At 40.9% G+C, this 27111-nt stretch overlaps 2 protein-coding genes across 5 annotated transcripts in view; one reads left to right on the top strand and one right to left on the bottom strand.

The window, feature by feature from the left end:
• Nucleotides 1–15569, bottom strand: part of cdhr2 (cadherin related family member 2) — a gene marked incomplete at its 3' end in the record, with an annotated part of 56233 nt that extends 40664 nt beyond the window's left edge. Inside the window, exon 1 of the mRNA XM_084041670.1 lies at nucleotides 15551–15569. The remainder of the gene's footprint in view (nucleotides 1–15550) is intronic.
• Nucleotides 6883–26592, top strand: rnf44 (ring finger protein 44). 4 transcript variants are annotated; one of them, XM_084085988.1, is made up of 11 exons: nucleotides 6883–7255; nucleotides 11820–12013; nucleotides 13911–14133; nucleotides 15581–15700; nucleotides 17076–17249; nucleotides 18102–18263; nucleotides 19000–19115; nucleotides 19541–19628; nucleotides 21229–21350; nucleotides 21461–21560; nucleotides 21834–26592. In XM_084085988.1, exons 2-11 carry the CDS (start codon nucleotides 11907–11909, stop codon nucleotides 21894–21896), a joined length of 1275 nt encoding a protein of 424 aa, XP_083942114.1. In that variant the 5' UTR covers nucleotides 6883–7255; nucleotides 11820–11906; the 3' UTR covers nucleotides 21897–26592. The 4 variants fall into 4 exon arrangements, with proteins under 4 accessions (XP_083942114.1, XP_083942115.1, XP_083942112.1 ...); XM_084085989.1 differs by having other exon boundaries at nucleotides 15581–15748; nucleotides 18219–18263; XM_084085986.1 differs by having other exon boundaries at nucleotides 15581–15748.
• Nucleotides 26593–27111: the final 519 nt, after the last annotated feature.

Here is a 27111-nt window from a genome sequence, read left to right as displayed (position 1 = left end):
AACTTAAATTTTACAATGCTCAGTTACATTAGGAATGGTTTTCATCATAACTGACTTGTTTTCCTTGTTTCTTTCTCTATTCTTTGCACCTTTCTTATAACTGCAAATGATGGGAGCAAAGTATTTCACCCACTTTTTAATAAAGTTGAATCTGAATCATTACGGAGCGCAAAATTGAGATGTTGTACACACAATGCACCTCTTTGTTCATGGGTCAATAGAAATTAGCCTAAAATGTAAAACAAGGCATGTGCCGTACCAAGTTCTCCCAAAAGACCCCGGACCAGTTCTGTTAAGTACCCTCTCTTTGGTCATTTGGGAATTCAGAGTGCTCGGAGCATCCCGTACAAAAAAAATCAGAGAACTGTGCTCTGTCAGCACCCAGAGCGCATACTGGCTGCTCTTACAGAAAAGACAGGTTATCCGAGCATCTGTACCGCGGTGACAACAATGACGGAGTAAGTACAATGCAATGGCTGTGGCTTGGTGGCACTCGGGACCAGTGGTGTAAAGTAACTAAGTACATTTACTCAAGTACTGTACTTAGGTACAATTGTGAGATACTTTTACTTTACTGGAGTATTTCCGATCGTCTATACTTGTACTTCTACTCCATTACATCTCAGAGGCAAATATTGTACTTTTACTCCACTACAAAAACTACAAAAACTTTAGTTACTAGTTACTTTGCAGATATAAATGATTAGATTGTAAAACATACATTATCCACTTTAGCCCTATTTTATACCTAGTCTATTTGAAAATAGCCGATCTACAAGCTCACAACGCGTCGCATCGCGTCGCATTGCTTGTAGATCTGCTATTTTCAAACATTTTAGTCATTTTACTTTTGGTACTTTTGTACTTTTACTCAAGTAACATTTTGAACACAGGCCTTTTACTTGTAACAGAGTATTTTTATATTGTGGTATTGCTACTTTTACTAAAGTAAAAAATGTGAGTACTTTTTCCACCACTGTTCAGCACGTATCTACGTGCTACAAAACAGGTGTCATGTTTATACATGGGATTAATTAACGCACTGCACTTTACCCTCTGCGCTCGGGGGGTGGGTGTGCCATTAGGTTACAAGAGCAGTGACAGCACATAAATGTGTAGGGAGGATTTCATTGGTACTAAATTGGGGAGAAAAATTATGTAAAAATGATTGGCTACTCTAAATAAAAAAGTTGAATTGAAAGATATAGATGGAAACGTTAGTTAATGAGTATCTACTCTGACCATTCACAAACAATGATGTCAAAAGCAAAGTTGTTGAAAAGGTATGGAAGAACAGTCTTGAAATGAAAGTCTCTTGAAACTTGCAAAGCATTGGTAATTCAGCTTTGTGAAAATCACAGTGCCATTAATTTTCACTAAAATGACTGGATTACTGTACTACAAGCTGGACAAGCCATTGAATTTCATATTGAAGCGGGATCTTGATGACGCAGTGCAGTTTAACAATCATCTCTCATTTACTTTAAATGACTGGTGAATGTATTTATATTTAAGCCGATGCAAACCTACAGTATGTGATAGACGACAGGTGTGTAGGACAAAAGGGATGTCCAACTGCACACAAAGAAAGCTACCACAAACATAGGCTATGATATGCAAAACAATTGCCTACACAAACTCTGAAAAGAATGTCTACATTTATGTACAATATGTGGCCAAATTTGTGAATAGACAATGGCACTGGTATGGTCCTTTAATCTATTACAATCTATGTCATTCCTTCTACAATTTGGCAGAGCTGTAGTTAGAGGTGCAAGGTGATATTTTTTGTTAAAATGTGTGTTAAATAGCTCTATATTCTAATAGCAATCATTGCTATATAGAGTTTTTCCAGTAACAGGGGTCTTCCCGTCTCTCCAGCTCTTTGGAAACGTGATTATACAAATAAGTGAACGCTGATAAATGGGTACTCTCTTGATCGGCTAGAAATTGGCAACCCACCTGAATATGTATTTTCTCTTTATTAAAGAGCTGGAGAGACGGGGAGACCCCTACTGAACAAACACTCGGTAGCAATGACAGAGTGATAGCACAATACCTTTTGTTCGAAACAATATAACTTACACTACCTTTAACTAAAACACCACACTCTACATCTACGAAAATAATTACATTTGCTCTTAACACTTACCATAAAAGCTTAATTTAACTCCAGAATAAAAAGGAGCAGCAGAGATACTGAACAGACAACATGGACAACACTCACCAGACAGCACTCACAACGGCACTTCTCCTACGAGTGATGGAGACCTTTGCCTGCTGCTGTCTGGTGATTATCATCTCCCAGCTGTAAATGTGAATGATTAACACACACCGCTAACAACACAGCTTCAACATTCTCCCTATGTGTGTGTGTGTGTGTGTGTGTCTGTGTATGTGTGTCTCTGTCTGTCTGTCTGTCTCTGTCTGTGCAGGTGAGTGTATGCGTGTCTGCCAGTGTGTGTGTGTGTGTGTGTGTGTGTGTGTGTGTGTGTGTGTGTGTGTGTGTGTGTGTGTGTGTGTGTGTGTGTGTGTGTGTGTGTGTGTGTGTGTGTGTGTGTGTGTGTGTGTGTGTGTGTAAAGAAGCCACACCAAAGCAGCTTACTGACGATGACGTGCGATCTCTGCTCCTGAAGCCAGACAGATACACACTAACAAACTATTCCACCTATTCTTCATGACAGAGCTAAAGACCCAGACCCTTCACTGAGACACAGCATGGCAGCGTGCCAAGTTGGGTCACTGCGTGGCCAGCACCCTCATACCAGCGCCAGCTCTATTGTCTGAACGGGGGCCTCCATTGTCATGGCTACCAGCAGTCGCCTCTCTTCCGCTGAAGAGGGGCGTGATGTGATGTGACAGGGTAGCATTATAAAACTTAATTTATAGGCTACTAGGCTGTAGATGGTGCAAACATAATGGATTTAGCTAATTGTTAGTTTGAAAATTAGTCGTTTTTCACCGACGTGAGGAAGTATAAATTAGGCTCTGTGTCTAATCAGAACTGAGCAGTGGACTGAAGGCTTCTCAGCTAGTATAAATCTGTTCACTCACTAATGAGCTCTTCCCAATAAGCCCCCTGTGCCCCCCCTTTGGCCTGTACTTGTAATTATAGGACACCAATCAAAGGATTTTCTTTTCGAGTATCAACTGGGCTTCATTCATCACATTGTTTGCCTCTAAACAAAAGCAGTGGTCTACACTTCTTTCTTTGTTCTTTGCTGTGACTGAAGACATGCGACAATATGTTTCTGTTCCCATTAAATGGAGCCACAGACACGAATGGTGTCTGAAAACGAATTTGTACAAACCAACAGGCATGAAGACCAAACTGTCAGTTTGATTTACATTTACATTTATATGTATGTACTTAGCCAAACATTAGGAGGAAATCAGTCTTGCTGACAATCATCGGAATAGCTTTAAAATAATTAAGGCCTACCAGTAAAACATGACCAAAGGAGAAAGCTTATTGCTATTCAGGTTGTCTTTCAGTAAGTCTAATAAAATAGAATAGACCATATTATGCGGCTCTTTGTCACATGATTCTTATATGATCACACAAGATCTGTTAAAAAGATAAATGAATCTGGCATTAATCTGCCATAGGAATATCTGCTTCTCAGGCAAGATGTTCACTACAATTGAATTCCTCAGGACACTTGCAGTAGATGACAGGGAGTTACCAAGAATCTGTACCTTATCTTATCCTTTTAGACTTTGGTTTATAATTGACAGAACATGTCACCACACTCGATAATAAAACAATATAAAAGCTATTCCAGTAAATAGAAGCATAAGTTTCAGGTCTTGAGTACAAATCATGCGCGCGCGCGCACACACACACACACACACACACACACACACACACACACACACACACACACACACACACACACACACACACACACACACACACACACACACACACATTTTCAACTGCATGTAAAACAGTGAGATAGTCTCTTCAGACACATCGCTGACAAATAAACTCATCATTATCTGCATAGCAACAACAATAATAGCAACACGGGGGCTAGTTCAGCCTAAAGGTAAAGGATTTTATCATACCTCCACCTACCCCACCCACATTCATACTGTACCTCCACCTACCCCACCCACATAAGGATCCCTTGCAAACCCTGCTAACAGATGACACACACTATATGGTGTCTGCATCATGGAATCAGTCATGTAATGACAGAGAGATAAGAATATTGTCATGCCTGACATCATTCCCATAGTTAACCCATAGCCGCTGATTTATAGCCTAATAAAAAAAACATTGTTTTACAATGGTTTGTAGGCATACAACATCATGCAACATGTGGACTTGAACACAACAGCTCAAAATTAAACTAAAGCCCAGAAAAGGTTGATTTTGACTCTGGGCTTTTCTCATCCTCGCCAGACCTATAGCCGCCTATAATGGAGTTGGTCTGACTCTGTAGCCTCTCTTGTCCCCACAAAAGTAGACCCTCTCTATGTGCCCCGCAGAATTAGACCAATGACACTTAGCACACAGCCCACACTAGCATTTTAGCACGTCATTGGTGATGTTTAGGCATTGTTCAATACATAGACCCCTTAACAGACGACGTCACACTGATAAGAACCAGTATGCGTGCAACCAGTATGCGCGCAATGAAACCCATTCTATCAGGTCTCGTTAGGACGCGCCTCACTAGCCAACACACAAGAGGGGGTTGGGGTGTGCTGAAACCAGCGCACCCCGAAACAACAGGTTGGGAATTGATTGCGTGAAACAATCACCTGTGCGTCCAGTCTCAATGTTAGTAAACAAATAACTGATGAATGAAGCAATTCTCCCACAACAGTAACACAGAAGACATTGCATGATGTAGGCTATACAAGACAGGCATGAAAACAAACAGCAGCACCACAGGGTGCTATTGTTATTGTAGTATTTTTTTAATCTACTATTATTACAATTGTTACTTTATTGACATTTTCTTTGCTTTTGCTTTGAATTGTTATTTTTGTTGTTAATAACAATTCTACAACTACAGATAATAATAATCAAAGGCCACTAGTTGTAGTTGATCATTTGTTTTGTCAATGTCTGGTGGTGTGTTATTAGCCCACGTTAGTTTTTCCGTTTTCAGCACCCTCTGGTGGTGAGTGATGGACACATAGTGGGCAGAGATATAGTAGTAGGCTATACACACTGTAGATAGATAAACAGACAGCTTAATTACAATAGTTTTGTATCGCTTCACAGGCTAGCTTGAACTATTCATTATTATTATTATGATTATTATTACTAATATTATCATGCATCCATTAACATACAACGCCCAGAAATATTTGGTTTAACATTTTCAAAATGTTCTTTATTTATTAATCTAATCCAATCATTTAGATATCATGTATTAAGTGTGTATGTATTAGAAGTAATAATTGCTTAAGTTATAATACAGTAGTAGTTTCCAGAATGCAACTGATATGAAGGCTCGCTACGACCGCAGTTTTGAGAGGCATCGTCCCCCTTTGTCTGTCCATTACGGTAAAAATGGCAGTATGCAGGGTTGCCATGTCCGCTTATTCTAAGCGACTTGAATACAAGACAGGTGGGCACTAGGGACATCTGCGCACCATATTTTTGGGATGACTGACTGGGCACCTGGACGAGTGGGCACCTGGGGAGGTGGGCACCACGACAACTTGGCACTAGGGTCATGTGGGCACCTGGACGAGTGGGCACTTAGGGGTGGAGATAACTGGGCACCTGGACGAGTGGGTACCTGGAGAGGTGGGCACCAAGACCATCTGGGCACTAGGGACATGTGGGCACCTGGATGATTGGGCACTTAGGGGGTGGATATAACTGGGTACCAGGGCGAGTGGGCACCTGAATTAGGATTCGTGAAGTGTTTTTTAACTTTACATAGTGTGCTGCTTTGTTGTTGGTATAAGTGTTATTTAACCCACTGTTCTTTAAACCCCCAAACACAACACAACGAGGTCAAAAGTACAATATAAGAGTTTATTTGCCAAAATAGTAGCCTGCCCTACTCAGGTCAAAAGTACATTATAACAGAGTTTCAAAGTACAATATAAGAGTGTATGTGCCAAAATAGTAGCTTGCCCTACTCAGGTCAAAAGTACATTATAACAGAGTTTCAAAGTACAATATAAGAGTGTATTTGCCAAAATAGAAACTGTAAAATAAATAGAACAAATTGTGAAAATGTTAAAATACCCAAAATAATTAAGGATACCAAAAATGGTCAAATGATCAATGTTAAGCTAGAGAATGTTAAACAGTAGGCCTATACTATAAAATTATAGAAAAATGTATAGTGGTGGGGGTGGGGGGATGTCTCAGTTTTTTTCTAATCATTGTATTGTATACTGTTTAGTAGCATTCAGTTCAGCATTTATTTCAGTTCAGTTATTTTTTCCCCTACATTTTTTAGCGGTTTAGCTATGTTTTCTCTATCATTTTTTGGTATCCTTCATTCTTTTTGGTATTTTCCCAATTTCCCAATTTGTTCTATTTTTTAACAGTACCTCTATTTTGGCAAATACACTCTACTCTTATATTGTACTTTGAAACTCTGTTATAATGTACTTTTGACCACAGTACTATTTTGGCAAATAAACTCTTATATTGTACTTTTGACGCCGTTGTTGTGTTGTGTTTGGGGGTTTAAAGAACAGTGGGTTAAATATGACATGTCCCTAGTGCCCAGATGGTTTTGGTGCCCAGTTGTCCCTAGTGCCCAGATGGGTTTTGGTGCCCACCTGTCCTGTTACCATATGGAATTAGTCGCTTCTTTTGGGCTCGTTTTCATAGACCTGGTTGCTTGTTTCTCTCGCAAAACCTGGCAACGCCAGCAGTATGGAGTAGCCTACGTGCGCTCTCAAAATACGCAGACATGGGGGTATGATGTGGAGCCGCAGAAATCACACTGCACTGCTGTTTACATGACCTGCAAACTGTCGACAAAACAACCGACTCAAAATGGGGGCTGCAAAACCACACGGCATCATCAGCATAATATTCGGATCAAACGCGGTCGTATCGTTGTAACACCTCATTAAGTACCTTTTTTTGTTTTTCGTTTTACCAATAATGGTGAAATCCACGGAATGTACCATAACGATGATACGGGGAACGACAGCTGACGTTGGGATGCAGCCGCACTTTATAGTCTAAACGACGAAGATGTGAGGATTGCAAAGAAAAACAACACTAGCGGTCCAGATGTTTGCATGTAGTAACAATCAGGTAACTATACGATCGTGCTCTTGTTTTGTTTGTTTTTTTCGTTTTGTATTAGCAATGTTTTTTAGTGGAGACTGGAGATAATAATGCGGGCTGCTTGGCTACAGTGTGTGCTGATGGTTCCATGGCTGCTTGTCATCTGAAGCTCCAGCCTCCTGTCCAGCCCCTCCTTGTTTTGTTGCTGGTTACCCCCGGTGTTGTAATGTGTTGCTGGTTACCCCCGGTGTTGTAATGTTTACATTCGGCTACAATGTAGCGACCGCGTTAGCCGCTGCTCCTGTTAAACTCGCATGATGATCTGATCGAGATACGGGGGGAAAAAAGTCTTCCACGCTATTCGTGCTGCTGTGCTTCTTCTGCGAGCCCAACGGAGAGGCCAATGCATTATTGATTAACTCTTTACCCGGGCATGGGCCTATGATACTATATCTATATAGGCCTATGTTTTTTAATAATCTCCTAAATCAGTGGTTCTCAGAGTGAGGTCCAGGGACTCTCAGGGTTCCTTTAGCGGGTTATAAACGGACCCTTACAAGTCTGTAACTCTGACAGTGTACAAATGGAACCAAATAGGGTCCATTTGGTGCCATTTGTACACTGTCAGAGTTAAGGTGGGTGCTTGAAATCTAAAGGTTTGAGAACCACTGTTCTAAATCATAATGACAAAATTATGTTAAGTGTACACAGAGAGAGAGAGAGAGAGAGAGAGAGAGAGAGAGAGAGAGACATTTGCAAACTATAGCAGCTTTGCATTATAGCCTTTAAAATGACTGATGGAGATGGTATGTGTATGCCTCCTCCGGTAGAAAGTAAATGATCGTGGCAAGTGCAATATTACATAATCGCTTTGGTTTGGTTGGTAGTCTGGAGTATAGAGTAGGGCAGGGGTCTTCAACGTTTTCAGGCTAAGGACCCCCTAGCTGAGAGAGAGATGAAGCAGGGACCCCCCTCGATATTGTATAAAATTGTGTTTCAGATTTAACTTTTTTCGTTTATACTTAGTCTGCTCTTTTTTTCCCCTTCTACACCTATACCTCTTTGCCAAAAATAGCCGATCTACAAGCTCACAACGCCTCGCAGCGCGAGGCATTGTGAGCTTGTAGATCTGCTATTTTTGGCTAAAGTTCTCCTCAGAAAAGGGATGCTAGGGTTCAAGTGGTTAAGTTAAAAAACAATAGTCATATCACACAAAGATTTGGCGGACCCCCTGTAGTAACTCTGAGGACCCCCTAGGGGTCCTGGACCCCCTGTTGAAGACCCCTGGAGTAGGGCACGTTGTGGCCTCCGGTGCGAGTCGACCAGACATGTGGGGCTGCTGAGAGGCGCAGGGCATCTTGTTACAGGCATTTATTATCTGTTAATAAGCGGAGAGTCGGAGACCAAATTAGCTGAGTCTATATAAACCCCCACTCCTCTGTGCGCAGGGGGCACGGGTTGTGTGAAATTGTACTTAACAATAAAAAATGCTGTAAATTAGTTTTGTGCAGTGCTGGAAAGGTACTCTTTTTTTTTTACTTAAGTAAAAGTATCAATACTGCAATATAGACATACTCTGTTGCAAGTAAAAGTCCGGTAATCAAAATGTTACTTGAGTAAAAGTACAAAAGTATTGGCATCAAAATATACTTAAAGCACCAAAAGTAAAAGTGCTCATTATGCGGAATGTCCCGTTTCACAAGGTATCATATGTAAAAATAATAATAATAATAATTAAAAAATATAGCAAATCTACACAATCTCACAGTCACAAGGCCTTGTGAGCTTGTAGATCGGCTATTTTCAAATGGCCCCTAATTAAAGTTTCCAAATAATTGTGGTGGAGTTACAAGTACAATATTTGCCACTGCAGATGTAGTGGAGTAGAAGTACTAAGTATTGAAAATAGGAAATAGGCCTACTCCAGTAAAGTAAAAATGCCTCAAAATTGCACTTATATTACTTTAGTAAATGTTCAAAATGTAACTATGTACTGTACTAACATACCCTATAGCTGCCACTGTAGTTTGTTTTGTGCGCCAAAATGAAGGCAAAGCCATTGTTATTTGTACATTTTTCCCAACAAGACAATTCGAGGGTCTTTGCACAAAACTTTAAGCATTATACACAGAGCATTAAGTCAGTGCAAAAATAAATACATTATACAATGACATTTGTCATTTGTTAAAATAAGAAAGATATAGCTGGCCTGTGTGTATGTGCGTGTGTTTGTGAGCGTCTCTGTCTGTCTGTCTGTCTGTCTGTCTGTCTGTCTGTCTGTGAGAACAAACATTGTTTGATTTTTTTTATACATTGTATCCACTGAGTCCTCTTATACCGTCTGGGCGTTCTGCTGCTTTTTGATTGGTGCGTCTTTCGCTGTCCGCTGAGGAAAGGGGCGTGGCTTTGTCATAACAATGCAGAAAGGAAAGTAGTGCGGTCTAGATCCCACAGCCCGGAGCGACGGCCCAGGCTGTGATTGGGTAGTTGGTTGTCAAGGAGACAACGTTGTCCAAACGTGGGAAGTGTGTAGGGCAGCCTCTGTTGTCATAAACTCAAGATCAGCTGTAGGCTAGTAGTTTAACTAAACTCTAGTTTTAGATAAATATCTAAATATGACGATGGTTTACACGTTGGTCTACACACATAAAATCCTCAGTGTTAATGTATCCTTTTGTAACTGGTACACTTTCGCAGTCAGTGGTGTAAAGTAACCAAGTACATTTACTCAAGTATTTATGGTACTCCCCCCCCCCCCCTTTCTTTTACTTTAGTGGAGTATTTCCAATTTTCAGTACTTTTACATCATACTCTACATGAGGCAAATATTGTACTTTTACTCCACTACAATTATTTGACAGATTTGAATTACTAGTAGTCAGTTTGCAGATTTAGATTATCACAAAACATACATTAACCACACATGAGCCCAATAGCCGATCTACAAGCTCACAGTGAGCTCGTAGATTCTGAACTTGTGAAATGGGACATTCTGCATAATGAGTAGGCCTACTTTTACTTTTGGTAAGTAGATATTTTGATGCCATTACTTTTGTACTTTTACTTATTTTGAATACCGATTTTTTTTTACCAGTACTTCTTCCATCACTGTTGATGATGTCCAGTCAAGAGAGTCAGTCAGATATTTATCAGCGTTTACCTGACAACCAACTAACCAATCCCAAGGCCGAACCGTTTCCTAGGCCATGGGATCTCAACTCTACCTTGAAGAAACAACTAACACGCGCGCCAAGCAACAAGGAATGTTGACAAATGAAGAAAGAGCCTTGTTATTTTGGCAGCAGGCTGGCAAAGAACGCACCGCTTTAACCTCACTGGGAGACTTATTCATTTACAACATTGGCCACATGTGTGTGTTTTTTTGTGCGGTTTTATCCGGGACTGGACGTTTCTTTGCGGTTGCTAGCAGGCTAAAGAAGAAGGCTAACATAACATAAAGCCCAACGTTTCAGAGTCGGGGGACGGTCTTTTACTTGGGGGGGAATACCTGCTATACTAACGGTTAATAACGGTCACCCCGAACGGATATATAAGTGAAAGTGAATGGGACACGACGCTGCCGAGGCTGTGAAAACACCTGCTGCCACTACACCACCCTCCTTGTCACTGAGCCCACAGCCAAGCCCAGAAAGTAAGCTTTGTTTGGGGGGGGGTTGAGTTGAGTAAGCTGTTGATATTTGGACTCTGCTGAATTTACTCAGTAATAATGGTATTTCCAGGCCTGTAGTATTTGTAATGGAGCCGTTACAAAGACACCACACGGCCCGCAAGATGCAGCGTTGCCAGATTCTGTGAGAGAAATAAGCAGTCTGGTCTAGGAAAACAAGCCCAAAAGAAGCAATATGAGCACTTTGAATATAATACGCATCGGCTATTTGAAAATAGAAGATCTACAAGCTCACAGAGCGTGTAGAGTTTTTGAAAATAGCAGATCTACAAGCTCTCAATATGAGCCACTTTAAATCTAAGGAGCATCAGCTATTTGAAAATAGCAGATCTACAAGTTCTGTGAGCTTGTAGCTCTGCTGTCAAAAACTCTTGCAATGAAATGTGGACTGTTTTTTTGAAACATTCTAACAACACAAATGCTCCCTGGCACAAAACATGTTCATGACAATATTTGAGAACCACTGGTTTAAATAATAATTACAACAATTGTAAGCAAGCCTAAATAAGCGAGTACACTTAAGAAACAAGCCCAAAAATCCGCAACTAACTTAACAGAAAAACAAGCCAAAAACAGTCGCTTATAATAAGCAGACATGGCAACATTGCTGCTGTGGGCTCTGTGCGCTAAGAGCAGCACATCCTTTGTTGTTGCTTTGTTTCCTGAGCACATGGCTCTCCCATGTTTCTGCCCCAGGAAGATACAGCGACCCCTACTGGAGGGAAAAAAACGGGCTTCAGTGGGACTGTCCGTGATTGTTCAATATTTTGCGTTGCTTTTAACAAAGTCCTTATTGTTCCTGGCTAAAAATGGAGGTATAGAGGTAACAAGCAGCCTCTGTAACGACCTAGTAGTAAGCTGGGGGGTCATCATCAGTTGTGGCTCTTTGTGTTGTTTTCACAGGGTTGAGACAATCAGAGGCCAAGACACAAGTGCCTCCAGCATAAGGCTTTCTTTCCCAGAGTGTGACTCGTCTCCACGACGTCACCAATGCGACCATGGGAAATAGCAGTCAATAGGCGGCCCCCAACAGCCCCCTTGACCCAGAGGAGGTTCCTTGGAGAGCCCTGCAACACCCCTGTGCACCTCAGGAGAAGGTAAGACCCCCTGTTCTGTCTTTGTATTAAGACCGGGACCGCATCTCTGTGTCTTTTTTTGGGGGGGGGGGGGGGCTATTTTAGAAAAATCTTGGAAATTTGTGCAAATCTATGAATGTATATTCTACAAAAAAAAAGTTTTTTGAAAAAACCTATGTTGCTATATCAGTGGTGCTCAGACTTTTTCATGTCAAGGACCCCCAAAATGATATGTATTTCGTCGCGGACCTCCATCTCAAAATATTTTGTTCCAGGACCCCCCAGAATCAAAGAGTTGAGTTAAAAATGTTCGCTTTAAAAATGTATACATTCAAAGATTTGCACACATTTTCATGATCTTTCAAAACTAGCAGATCTACAAGCTCATAGCGCGGCACTTGGTGCCGCGCTATGAGCTTGTAGACCTGCTAGTTTTGAATAGCCCAAAGAAATCTGTAAAATGACACTAATGCGTCCCCTTCCCGGTCTTAATGGGTTAAAATCTTCTCTCCCCCCTCTTCAGAATCTTAACAACTCTATCGCCTTGTGAAGTGTTTAAGAATAGGAATTTGAGGCGAGATGTTTAAATTAGGGTCACCGTGTTTATCGTCACACAACACGTACAATACAGCTGGTAGCAGCGTTCTAGACAGTGCAGTTCCTGTACTTCAGTTAGATTTCTAATACTATTCAACTTCTTCGGTACTACTAATACATAGATTAGAAAACAAGCACTTCCAACTCATTGTGTGTGGTTGTTGTGGTTGTGTTGGTCTGTTTTGTTTGTGTTGGCAAATGAGCTGTGAGTGTCACGTTGTTAAACAACCGAGTCACAATATTGGTTTTACGGGTACGTTTGTTCTGGATAATAATAATAATAATAATAAATATATCAGGATATGTTATATATTTCATCTAAAATATGTCAAATGTAGTTATAAATTGTGATTACAATCAGTCATTTTTACTATAATTCATGAAAAGCACGAACTTGCCAATGATTCAGTAATATAAAACAAAAATCATGGCATATAGCATACTACATATCTTATGCAACTCTGTTTGGACTTTCTTTTCTTTAACTGTTCTGACAAGGTAGACTGGGGCATTGCGATTGTAAGTAAAGAGTATTATTATACAGTTTTTGTTTACATGTGTAAAAACAAGCATGGAGTAAATACATTTAGGATATCTACTCCCTAAATGTATTTCCCATCTGTGAGTCCTGAGTATCTTGTCAGTCATACATTGCAACATAACCCATTAAAACCGGGAAAGCATCCGTGTCATGTTAGATTTTTGCGTTCATCATCTGCTATTTTTTAAATATCTAGAAAAATCTGGAAAGTGTGAGAACCACTGATTTAGAAGGCATTTGTAGAATAGACCTCAGGTCTTAATGGGTTAAATGATGGAGGAAATCACTGCCTGGAAAACCCTAGCACTTAAATCCCCATTTTATACTTTACCACATGACGGTTTGCATTGCAAAAATAGCCTATCTACAAGCTCACAACATGAGCTTGTAGATCTGCAAAAAAAATAATAATGTTTGAATATTTCCTCCTATAATGACACAACCCAAATAGGGACGCCAGGTTGAAAGTGATTTAAAATGTGACGCGAAGAAAATTGAGAGAAATTGCCTTTGCATATTGCATATTAACCCATTAAGACCTGGAACGCATCTGTGTCACTTTAGATTTCTTTGGCTATTCAAAAATAGCAGATCTACAAGCTCATAGCGCGGCACCGAGTGCCGCGCTATGAGCTTGTAGATCTGCTATTTTTGAAAAATCGTGAAAATATTATTATATATTTTTTATACTTTTTTCCAAAAAACTGTTACGCAAATGATATATAGAATGAATCAAACTATTTGTGCTAATGTGTCCTTTATTTGTCATTGATTCTGCAGCCCGCCAGTGAGACGTCAGTGGGGGAGACGAGACAGGCCTGTACTGCACAACTCACTGGTTCAGGATGAGAACGTCCATCACCTGCTTTTCTCACAGCATCAACAACCGGTTCCTTTAGATGAGTCCAGACAATACAGCCACGCCAGCTCACCTCCACGCATGCTCCACCCTGCTGCCCACATGCCTCAGCAGAGCTCCATCATGGTGGATCTACACGACCAGGTATCAAACATCTAGTAATGTCTCACTCAACATGATTTTACTGCTTTGACTGGTAATCGTGCGTTCCTCAAAGACACGCGGAATTGATGGTATTAATTAACCGATTTAAACCTGGCGTTCCTATTGTGGCGAATGCCATTCTTTAGGCGAAAAGTTTTAAAAATGTGCGGAAGCAGCCGATCTACAAGCTCAGATATTTTTGCTGGTCATCCATCGTACAATGCATTAGATGGGAGTCCCTCTTTCCTTGGTGTTTCGCCTTGATAGCGCTTAAACCCTAACATTTAACTTCACTAAAACTATGCCTAAACCTAACCCTAACCTCACAAACACTATGCCTAACCCTAACCTTAAAAGGGATAGTTCACCCAGTTCTTTCCTAAGACAATAATTTGATGAGCGGCAGCGGTTCCGGTAGGAGACACAAAGAGTGCTTTGTGTCTCCTACCGGAACCGCGGCCTACTGGTCCGCTGGTCATCAAATTATTGGCTTAGGAATGCGACAAAAAAATACAAAATCCATGTCAAGTCCAATTCAAGTCTCCATGGGGTAATGAGTACGGTAATCGATAAAAAAAATTGTTTTTTTTGGGGGTGAACTATCCGTTTAACCCCAACCTCACAGAAATAATGCTCAAAACCCTGGGCAAAACACCTGGCAAAGACATCCTCCAGAATTACATAGGGATAAAATGGTATTTTTTTTTGTTATTTCATAACCCAGGTCTATTTTTCCACAATTTGCCATGATGTTTATCGGTTATGATTACCGTTCTACTCACCTGATCGCAATTATTTGAGATAATCGCAATTGTGCATAATCATCAGAATAGTTTACATTCAAAATGTTCACACATTTATGAAAAACATTATAATGGAAATTACAGGTAATAATAACATAACTTTAACATTCGTTTTCGCTTCTATATATATATATATATATAATATATTTGAGCTAAGTTGAATTTGTTGTCTGAAGCACGTGTTCTGTTGCCCAAATTAGCCATCATTTCCGTGTCCAAAATCTCCAAAATGACCCAGTGAGTATAATTGTATCATAACCGATGGGCACGATGGCAAATACTATGAAAATATGACCCGTTTTGTAAAACAATGCAAAAAGTGTCATGGAGTATACCGTCTGTCTCGGGTGGAAACCTCATATGTCCAAAACGGTTACTTTTCAGGATTCAAATTCAAAAGTATCAAAAGTAGCAGATCTACAAGCTCAAAAACCTGTCTCTTCGTGCAAGCTCAAAGCTTGTGAATCTGCTACTTGTTGATACGTTTTGTGTGACGTTGTAGTATGATGAAGTAGGCCGTTAATTTACGAATAACCACAAAAAGTTAAAATAGGGAGATAAGAGGTTTCTGCCCGACGATAGCAACGATAGGCTATGTTTGGACTCGTTCTAACCCTCTCTCACGGTTCTTCTCCTCTTCGTAGATGCACCAGGGGTCCGTTCCGATATCGTACACGGTTACCACGGTGACGACCCACGGATTCCCCCTCCACACCGGGCAGCCCCTCCCTGGGTGCAACGCTCAGCAGCTCCCAGCATGCTCGGTAATGTTCAGCGGACAGCTCTCTCTGCTCTGCTGCCTTCCTCCTCCTGTGAGTTTGAAAAGGAAGAGCCTGAATGTCAGTGGCATCCATGTAGCGTTCCATACCACCCCCCCAGCTGTCACCGCTTATGACTGCTGCTGCTGCTGCTGCTGCTGCACATGATTAGATGTTTCCAAGTGATTTTTACCATGACCAGAATTCTACATATGTCATGATTGAGATATTGTGTGTGTATGTGTGTATATATACATATATATATATATATATATATACGTATATACATACATACATACATACATACATACATACATACATATATGTCGGTCAGATTGAAAAAGGAGTGCTCGTTTTGTTCGAGTTGACCTCCTGCGCTTCCTCGCGGCGGGGGGGGAGGGGGGCGTCAAAAAAAGAAATGACGTCTCGGAGGTACTGAGACTCGGGGGGACGGGGGGACGATGATTTACGATTCTGTCCCTATCGGTACATAACTCCGTCGACTGAAGGTGACTTCTCGACGCTCTGCGTGGCAACTCGGCTCGCCTAAGCTTGCTCGGCGGTACCTCTCGTGGCTCAAGTCACCTCCAGGCTGCGCACCTATGTCGGTGAAACCAAGTGCAATTTGACTGGTTTTCCAATCGTGCTGTGACACATACTGTACATACAGACATACAGACACACACACAATATTTGTTTCTTCTCAGTGGAGAAAATTAGACAAAGGATGCTCTTATGTTGCTTGAGTATTTCAGATGATTATAGTATTAAAGGACCGTACTGGCATCAATATCTATACACAACTTTGGCTATACAGTATATGGCTTTATGTTTAGGTGTTGTTTGTATGTTTACATTTTCTCCAGTCATTTAAACATTACTGAACTTTGGCACAAAAAACGGCCCAATGACATTTAGTGGGTTGGATTACCTATCTCAAGAAATGTGTTTGCAAGTTAATTGGGAAATTATTTAATGAATACAATGGCTCTCTCAGAAATAGAACAAATTAAAGTGTGCTTTGGAACATGTTCTTCTTAAGTAATGTCAAGTAAACCACCAGTATGGTCCTTTAAGATGATACTCAGCTGTTTTGGCGATATTGTCTGTGCTTTTGGACATGATGCGCTACGTATTTATACGATGCATTGCTTTGTCTTACACATGCTTAAAACATGCTTTCATTGTAACTGTGTCGGTGTGAATAGCTAAAGAGTCGGGAGAGTGACTTCTTCTGTTTTTGGAGGTTTGCCGCAGCGTGTTGGTGTGTTTGACGACTCATAAACCTTTTTAGACACTTATACACATCGTTTAACTTTGACCGGTGTGTTTTCATGAGTTTGTGTCTGTCCCTGTTCTCTCTCTCTCTCTCTCTCTCTAGCTCATTCAAGCATGCACCATGCAGCATATGCCAGTGTCTTACCAAGCCTTCCCACCCTTGATCTCCAGCGAGCATTTTATATTGCACCCGACCCCCACCGTGCCCCCCCACCAGCCGCCGCACCTTACTCCACTGAGCCAGTTTGTCCCTTTACAGCCTCAGCACCCACGCATGGTGAGTAGTCCACCGACAACATGCCCCTCTTGACAAAAAATCTTTGGCTATTCAAAAATAGAAGATCTACAAGCTCATAGCGCGGCACCGAGTGCCGCGCTACGAGCTTGTAGATCTGCTATTTTTTTTGAAAAATTGTGGAAAATGTGTGTAAATCTTTGAATATGTATTTTTTTAAAGCGAACATTTTTTTTAACTCCGTTACAACTTCTGGGGGTCCCTGGAACAAAATATTTTGAGATGGGGGTCTACAGCCAGATACATTTAAAAAAATAAGTAAATTAGGATTTAGAAGGCATTTGTAGAATCCCCAAAAGCAAAGATTTGCTTTACAAATGTTCGCTTTAAAAAAATATACATTCAAAGATTTGCACACATTTTCACGATTTTTCAAAAATAGCAGATCTACAAGCTCATTGCGCGGCACTCGGTGCCGCGCAATGAGCTTGTAGATCTGCTATTTTTGAATAGCCCAAAGAAATCTAAAAATGACATGGCGTCCCAGGGTTATCGATCAGCACTAGGTTACACCGGCGTAAGTTCAAAAGACTTTTTTGAACATTTAATAATTCACCGTCGTCCGAACGACAGATCAAATGTCAAATGAAAAGTGACAGTCCCAACACACACAGAGTGACCAGATATGTTCGCCGGATATTACAAAGCATTGTGCGGTGATTCCAAGAGCATTTCCTCATAATTCATACACTATGAAACAGCGGCAGACATATGTAACGGCACACTTACATCGTAAAAAAAAAAAACGTTTTCCCTCAGTAGCCACAGCCTCAAATTGCACAGATTTACAAATGGGGTGGTTCTGGGTCTCCCTCTCTCTCTCTCTCTACTCAGCCTCTACAGAGGGTAGAGAATGAAGTGGACCTTCGAGGGGACCAGCACCCATTAGGGACTTTCTCTTACCCTCCATCTCATCACCCACCAGCGATGCCTCCTTCTCTCCCTCTACAGTACCTTCCTCAAGAGCCTCTGCATCAGGAGCTGCCCTTCGGAGTGGTGAGATGAGATGGACATTCTAAACACTCTTGTTTGCAGTGGTGGAAAGTACTTTACTCAAGTATTGTACTTAAGTACAATTTTTTGGGGGGTAGTTGTACTTTACTTGAGTATTTCCAATTTCCAATATTTTTTACTCCACTACATCCCAGAGGCAAATCTTTTACCTTTACTTCACTGCAATTATTTGAAAACTTTAGTTACTAGTTACTTGTAGACTTTGATTGTTATTACAAAACATACATTAACCACTTCAGCCCTATATACATTTCGGCCATTTGAAAATAGCCGATCGACAGCTTGTAGATCTGCTATTTTCAACAGATGCTCATACATTTGAAAACTTGAAATAGGACATTCTGCATTCTGCAAGGAGTACTTTTACTTTTGGTACTTTAAGTACATTTTGATGCCAATACCTTTGTACTTTTACTCAAGTACATTTTTGAATTCCAGACTTTTACTTGTAACGGAGTATTTCTATATTGCAATATTGGTACTTTTACTTGGGTAAAAAAAATGGACTACATTTTCCACCACTGCTTGTTTGCCACTTCTGACATTCTTTGCATGATACTGTACTCCAGTGAAAGAAAGCTGCATATATTCATACATAACTCTGTACACTGTATGTAACTTTTACACTGGGGATGGGGGGGGGGGGTTATCTCTTGATTTGTGTCTTTTCAGTACTAATAAAGTATAAGTACATAAGTGTGTTTCTGTTTCTACTCAGCCATACCCCCACATGCTGCCCAGGCGAGTTAGTGGACAGAGATACCGGTTGCAGCAACCTCTCCCCCCTCCCCCGCCCCCTCCATCCTACTATCCAGGCTTCCTCCCTTATTTCTTGTGAGTACCTGTGTGAACAAAACCCGTTTTCATCTCCACTGTTTACACATAAACCTCTGATGTGCTTTGACCTAATTTGTCTTCGATTTTTGGCATTTATGGCGACAGACACAGTGGACAAAATGTGTGCCATCGCTCCCCATTAATTAATTGCCACCTGGTTGTGTTTGTAGTCCCTCAGAGAGTTATTGTAGAGGTTTCTAATCTTCTTCAAAAACAGCAGATGTAAAACGTTGGCTTCTCTGTGATGTTCGGCAAAGCTCCGAACCCCCCCCTATATTGTTTCACAACCTGGCTGAAACCACACATGAGTTATTATGTTGTCTGCTTGCTTTGGTGGTCTTGCTACATTTCATTCATTTGTATGAAATACCATTAGTAAGCCTATAACCTGACCTTGTGAGTGTCGTGTCATCTGTGCATAGGTCAATGCTTCCTGTGCCTCCGACTGCAGTGGGCCCGGCCATCAGCCTGGACCTAGATGTAGACGACGTGGAGATGGAGAACTATGAGGTGAGATAGTTAAAAGAAACTAACAAGCAACAAAAGATATCCTATGCTGCTGCTGTGCTACATGAGAGAATCAGATCAGAACCCTATCTTATCAGGTTGTCCAGGCTTCCTTTTTTTCTTCTTGAGTAGCCAATAATGTTGTTTACCCCATTATCCCAATTCATTCCTCCCACTGCTTGAGTGAGTGCTAGTGAGGAGCCCCCACGGGGAGGACATAGCCCTTCCATCCTACTCTTCCTGTTCAACATTCCCCTGTGACAGGTGCCGCCCCCAGCCCGTAAGAGTACGTCCTGTGACAAAGATCACCCTCCCTCCCCTGAACATGTTTAACTGTGCGGTAGATTCAAACCCCTCGACTCTGGTGGCGGCGGGCCTGTGCCACCCGAGCACCCATTGTCCAGGCTTCTAAGCTATCGACTATCCACTCTGTCTCTCTGCACAAACGATCCAATACAGTGCGTATAACATCCTAGCTTGGCTAATCAACCCGTCGTATTGTTCCTGCTCTACCAATCTGGTTCTAAACATAGAGAAGAGTTACGCGGGTAACTAAGGTTCTTTTTCATATCTTCTGCCCGCCAGAGGCCTTCTGAGCGCCACAGGGTCAGTGTTCAACACACACGCAATGATTATCGAGGTGTTGAAAACGTCGCCCTCTGGTGGTCAGAAGGAAAGAAATAGAACTTCATTAACTGGGCATCTCAAAATACAGGTATATTGCCTATTGTGAGCACAATACCTGGTTCGTGGCTTCGCTTGCACACCCAGTTCCAACACTCGTCCCTGCGACGCTCCATCCGTCGCCGGAGTCATTCCGCTGCAGGACAGTTCAGTTTAGAAGTGAACAAAACAGGGGAAGAGTCCAATAATCCTTATGTCACCAAACGGGCCAATAGTCCTTATGTCACCAAACGGGCCAATAGTCCTATGTCACCAAAGGGTCCAATAATCTTTATGTCTCATTTGCACTAATCCCCCCATGCCTCTCTATGCCTCACCATGTTCCAGCGCCTCTGTGTGTATTTACTGACTCATTCCCACAGGTGCAACTCATCAGTCATTATATCAGAATTCTAACTGTCAATCTCAAGGTCTGCCCACATAACCCGTTTGAGATGCCAAATTAATCAACCAGACACAATGCTTTAAAGTTTAGAATCATGACAGAAATACATATTTCCCTTTTCCATAATTTGGTTAAACTAACATTAACTCGGTTATTCAGGTAAGTACGGTAAAGTTTTAATGCCAAAATGTAAACATCATTGGCCAACTTCAACCTCTAATACAAATGTAGCAATTAACGGCAAAAGGATCTATGTTTATTTACGATATATATATATATATATATATATATATATATATATATATATATATATATATATATATATGGTTAGGAGAGTGAGTAGACAATGACATGCATTTAGACTGGTATGGTCCTTTGACTGTGCTATGCTACAACTGAGAAGACTGTCACCCCCTCATGTCATTTTCAAAGTAAAGAATGGGAGTAAATACACTCAGAAATGTATCACTGTAGGAGTCTAGGTACTGCTATCAGAGCTTACCACAGTGCATGTGTTCTATTCATACATTACAGGCATTACTGAACCTGGCAGAGAGGTTGGGCGAAGCGAAACCGAGAGGACTCACCAAGGCAGACATAGAACAACTTCCGTCCTACAGGTTCAACTCAGAGAATCATCTATCTGAACAAACGCTGTAAGGTTTATTTCACGCTTGCTTGGTCCATATCTGATCTAAATCATTCACTGCTCATTCACTGAGCATTGAACAATCTGTGAATTTTGTTTTTCCTTTCCTCCATGCAGGTGTGTTGTGTGCTTCAGCGACTTTGAGTGTCGGCAGCTACTGCGGGTATTACCTTGTAACCACGAATTCCATGCCAAGTGTGTGGACAAATGGTTAAAGGTAAGCATGAAGCTTTCAATTCATACTTGACCCCGTCACTTGCCCGAAAAGAGCAGATCTTCATGCTAACAACGCGTTGCAATGCAGAGCTTTTAGCTGGAAGATCAGTTCTCGTCAGCAAGCGACACCATCCCGTGACATGGTATAAAATTAGGCATCGGTCTCATCAGTCTCCTCACCACCCCTGAAATATAACCACTTTCAACCTTCAGGTCTTAATGAGTTAATTGGTTAAACACCCATTAACGTTTTCCTCAATTCACCTCCTTGCAGACCAATCGCACTTGTCCGATCTGCCGAGCCGACGCGTCAGGCGTGCACCGGGAGGCGGAGTGAGCGAGCGCTCCGGAGTCGTCGTCGTTGCCGCCGCCACCTGCCGGCGGGCTGGAAAGCTGCACACGTTCAAGTCTGTCCCTGGAAGAAAAAGAAAAAAGGCTGCGGGACAAACCTGCCACCTAAAAAACCTAGACCGTACCAACCTTTCGACTCCCCAAACCCCACCTCAAACAATAAGCAATCCAGGATACGGTGTCTCTGGAAGCCTGTCATTACCTCTGCTGTGCTTCATAGTCCCAGTGTCGTGAAACCCACTGCCTACTGCAGCCTGTAGCCAGAGCCCTGGGACCCGCCAGCCACTCTGTCTCTGCCCCCTTGTTGCAGATTCCAAAGATTTTAAACCCGATGATGTGTTTTTGTTTGTTTTTTTGCTGCTTTTGTTTACAAGGTTTTCGTTTTTAAAAACTAGCGGTGTCGATTGTGGTCGTTCATGAATAGTTGGGGGAGTCCTGCATTTGGAGGTGGATAGAGGTGAGTGGGCGGGGGATATATTGGCTGGACACCTTGTGCAATTAGCAGAAAAATAATAGGAATACTTCAATATGGGTATCTGTGGTTGGAGGCAATGCCTGGCCATCATAGATGCATGTTTGTTTAGGTGTTGGGCAAAGTGACTTGTTAATAATGTATGTTTCGCAATAATGTATTATTTCAATAGTTTTACCCCCTTTTTTTATTATTTTTTAGATTTGCCAATGCTATTGTGAAAGTATGACTTGCTGTGGTTTAAAAGTATCGATACTCTTCAAGCCTGAAGTTCTGGGACTGCAATGTGACGGGACACGCACCTCTTTTTGGGGGGGTCCATGTTCTTCTCTACCCCCTCTGCTAATCCACTCTGGGACACTGATCTGTATGGAAGCAGTCATGGATGGATGGATGAAAGGATGGATGGAGAGGAGAGGTGGTGGGGTATTTCTTTGAGACGGAAGTGGATGGAGGACTGCATCTATCCGAGGTCATCGCTGCACAAGTGCTACATCCATCCTCCACATCAGCATTGTCTCCTCCTGGCAAGTGTGTCTGTACTGCGTCGCTGTGTGTGTGTGTGTGTGTGTGTGTGTGTGTGTGTGTTCCCTGTCCACAGAGCCGATGCATTGTGTTAACCACTGGATACAGGGCAGCATGCTAGGATTTGCATGGACTGTTGATTCAGACTAGCAATATTTTAATCAAGCATTGCCACCAAATTTATCAAAAAAATACAAGGAAAAAGACAAAGGAGCATAACTAAAAGAACTGCTTTGCTTATTCGGCAAGCGCCAAGAGGGAAGGCGGTGTGGCGATGTGTGGTTGAGGATGGGTGTCCTCCTCATCTGAAGGGTTACGCTGATGCTGGAGAGTTCTGGAGGCCTGTGCAGAAAGCAATATGTGCAATGAGTGGCGAGTTTTAAAATGAACATTTTTCTTCCCCTTTTTGGAAGACCAGGCTTTTATTTCTTTGATTGTGAGCCAAATATCCAAATATACAGATATAGCCTACTGCTCAAGATTTCAGATCTGCCTTCTTATGACCTTGACAAGCACAAACCTATTACTAATCTTAAAAAAAGAAAAAAAAAATCTTTGTCATTTCCACTTGTTTTAAGAGTATACCGTTTTTAAAGTGTTTATTTATTCGTTTTACCTGCTAGGAAAACCGATTGAAGGAAACACACAGAGCACTACTATTATTTGTGTATGGATATATGTTACAATCTCGCAACTTGGTCAGGTCATAGTCTTAGGCCATGGTTAATGGTGTTTTAAAAGAGAAATCGTATGTATGTGTTTTAGATAAACGTCTTGTTTTGAAGACAGAAGAATGTTGAAAAATCCTTGTAGACGTCACTGGCCGCACTCCAGCTTCTGCCGGGTGACGGTGTTCCGCAGGATTCAAACGAAAAAAACGTTGGAGCTGGAGTGTTTTAGTAGTGAAGGTACACGGTCAAGACTCCTAGACCCCATTTTACACCTCACGTTAAAACAGTGTGTATCTCGTGGTTCTCAAACCTTTTCATGTCAAGGTCCCCCAAAGTAATATGTATTTGGCCGTGGACCCCATCCGAAAAGATGTTGTGACCACCATACAAGATTTGTGTTAAAATGTTTGAAAGAATATTTTAAAGATGTTGCTATTTTCAAATAGCCAATGTATGTAGGGTTAAAGTGGTTAACCTGATTTTGATGCTGTATTAACTCCACTTTGAGAACCACTGGTATCTGGATAACTTATCTGGATAATGAACGATGCGATCTCATGCTGGCTGACTTTGACTCAGAACATTCTGATTGCAATGTGTGTTTAAAACCTTGCATTCATCTGCATTTGTTTCTTTCCTTGCCCATATAAGATATCCAGATACAGATCACATTTTAATGCAAGGTGTAAACAGGGTTGTAGTTCCCTGTTCATGTTCACAGTTCCATTATGGAATATGTACTGGGTGGGAGAGGAAAAGAAAAACAAATGAACACTCCTGTCTTTTACCTGCCCCAGTAAGCGCTGATGGGCAATTGTAACCCTTAGGATTGCTTTCTTGTGTAAAGGAATCTTGCCATGTTTTTTAGCGAATGTGAGTCTTTGACGTGTACCACCTTCAAGAAGAAGAAAAAAAAATAGCCATTTAATGAGTTTAAACCCACAGCTTTGAGAATTAACCTATGTGTACATATCTATTCGCTGGCATATATTGTGAGTAAAAAAAAAAAAAAAACACTCAGGGCCTCTCAGTATATAAAAATAAAAGGAGAACAGTCCATTTCAAATGGAAAGGATTGCCATGAAAGGGGGTATATTTGAATTCCGTTGGTCGTTTTCCTTAGACCATAAATAATTTAACGTAATCCTAATCTTTTTGTCAGGAGTAGTAGATATTACATCAGCTAAAGACAGGCATGCAAGAAGAAAAAAAAAAGATCAATAAAGACCTTATGAATATTCACAGAAAAGAGGCAATGTATACACTGCAACTCATTACAAAGTGTATTATTCAAACTGTTTTTGTTCTTGTACTTGAACCACCTGTTCAAATATAGCGGTTGTGATGCCATTTTAAACGTGCCATGGCGCACATTACGCCTGATGTATACTTTGTCGTACAGTGGTGTCATGGGCCAAAAATTGTCAATCTACAAGCTCACAACGCGGCGCTTCTACAATGCATTGTGAGCTTGTAGATTGGCTATTTTAGGCACGCGACACTGCCTTAGGACAGAGCATAAATTAGGCAACTATCCTACCTAAATCACTTCCAGAACTACTTCAAAAGGTGTTTGCATGACTACAAAAAAAGAAGAGAAAAAAAAAGTAAAGAAAATGTAAAACAAGCGTGTTTTTAAGTGGAGGTTATCTAGAAATCTGATGGGCAACCTATTTAACGGTGCACAATATGCATGCTTGTTGACCAGAAACCCAACTGATGTTTAGCTCTAGTTGGCTTTGGGTTCTGGAGGTTTGGATCTTAATGCTCAGCTAATAACTGCCATGCATTGTACTGCACACATTTGTAATAGAACTGAATGACTACAAGATTTTATTGCGCTAAACTTCATTTTGTAAAGGAAAAAAAAAACTGAGAAAACTGGTCTTGAATCCAGGATTTGAGAAGACATTGTGTTATTATTGCCCTTAACCACTGAAAATTATATTGCTCTGGAACTACTGTAGTTTATCGAAAGCCATAGTGAAAAGGTGCTAGATGTCCTGCTTTAGGTATGATAACTGTCACTTGTGTGAATGCAATAGTTTGTCATGAATCTCATGTATTCTTAAAGCATGTTATTACTAATACCCCTAAACATTGTCCGTCAAAATCAATATAGTTTTAAGGAATTAAAAATTAAAAGAAAAAAATGAAATGTTGTCATACTTATTTCAGTGTAGAACTGTACCTGCCTATTAGGCTATTGGTCTTCTTGTATCAATATCTAAAAAAATGTATTGCTCACATCTAAAAACCGTAATTCACTTCTGTTTAAGCACTGTTTTGGGAGTATTTCAATTGACAGTATCTGATGTTTTTGTGCGACTACATTAAAACAACCTCGCATTAAGGTCTTATATGATTACAGTTACACAAATTTAAGAAGACAACTGAGAAAATAGAGTCTTGTAGTCTTTCTGTTAAAAACACTTATTAAATAATCTCACAGCTTGTGTGGTGCGAAAATGTGTTCCAATAAGCAGCTAAAACTTTATTTAGGATTTGTGATTTATTGATTGCTCCGTAGATGCCATTTATTGTTTACCAATGAGTTTTGCTGTGGTGGGATAGTGGTTTACTGTTTTTACTACCCCTGGCCTCTAGGGGTCAGACTACCCACCCGCCAACAGAGCCAGGGGCATGTGTTCTGTGTTAGGCAGATATTTTGCTTTGGTACTTGCACATTTAAGAGTTACCTCATTTTCGCCATGTTTGTATTTGGGGGGTGAAAAAATAAATCAACTAATATATATTATATATAGGAAATGGTTCTTATTAATGTCATAATTTTTCATTCCATTGGAATCATATTGTTTGTAGCATTTAACATATAACTAGTTAGAGTGTATTATATATACATCTGTATACTGTTTGAACTTTTTAAGATTTGTACTTTTTTTAAATGAAAGTTGCTAGTTCTGCTTTACCAAGTAGTGCAATCATTTTTTTTTTAATCGTTGTGGCTGATTTGAGAGGGTTGTTCACTAATAAATGTATGATGTATACCAATATCACAATTGCTTGTTTTGTTTTCCAAGGAATCCCTAAATTATAAACTTAAGTAAATGTGGCATTTGTCTAAATATTCCGTATAGCAGTATTTGGAGTCACCCCATTTATTAAATCCTCTTTGCCAGAAAAGTGCCCAAACACTGGCTGATGTGATCTCGACTTGATTTATCACTTACTGTCACAAGAAACAACCAGGCATGTTAAGATTGTATGTTTTTTTGTTTTGTTTTGTTTTTGTTTAATCAAAGTCGGGGTCAGGCAAATAGATGGGGACCAAATGGGCAAACCAGTATCTGTATGTTTAAGTGGTTATCAGGTGGAGCGATTTGGCTAGTAAAGCTGTGCCAAATACTGATTATTAAAAGTAATGCTAAAAATGGTTAAAACGTTCAGAAAGTACAATTTCAAAATTGTTGGGTGGACCCCCCTGGATATATCCCACAGACCCTGTGTGAGACACTGCCCTTAGGGTTAGGGTGGGGGGGATAAGAGGTACTAGTGGCACAAAACCTATTGTC

Source organism: Gymnoscopelus microlampas, assembly GCF_963454915.1.
Source record: "Gymnoscopelus microlampas genome assembly, chromosome: 18".
NCBI lineage: Eukaryota > Metazoa > Chordata > Actinopteri > Myctophiformes > Myctophidae > Gymnoscopelus > Gymnoscopelus microlampas.
The sequence above is the reverse complement of the archived record's forward strand: the minus strand, read 5'-3'. Positions and strand labels throughout refer to the sequence as shown.

Bases quoted from the DNA above. Each gene is read 5' to 3' on its own strand.
- rnf44 (XM_084085986.1), top strand. From the start codon at position 11,907: ATGCGACCATGGGAAATAGCAGTCAATAGGCGGCCCCCAACAGCCCCC. The intron at 12,014-13,910 runs GTAAGACCCCCT...TTGATTCTGCAG, and splicing joins CCTGTGCACCTCAGGAGAAG to CCCGCCAGTGAGACGTCAGT. The intron at 14,134-15,580 runs GTATCAAACATC...TCCTCTTCGTAG, and splicing joins TGGTGGATCTACACGACCAG to ATGCACCAGGGGTCCGTTCC.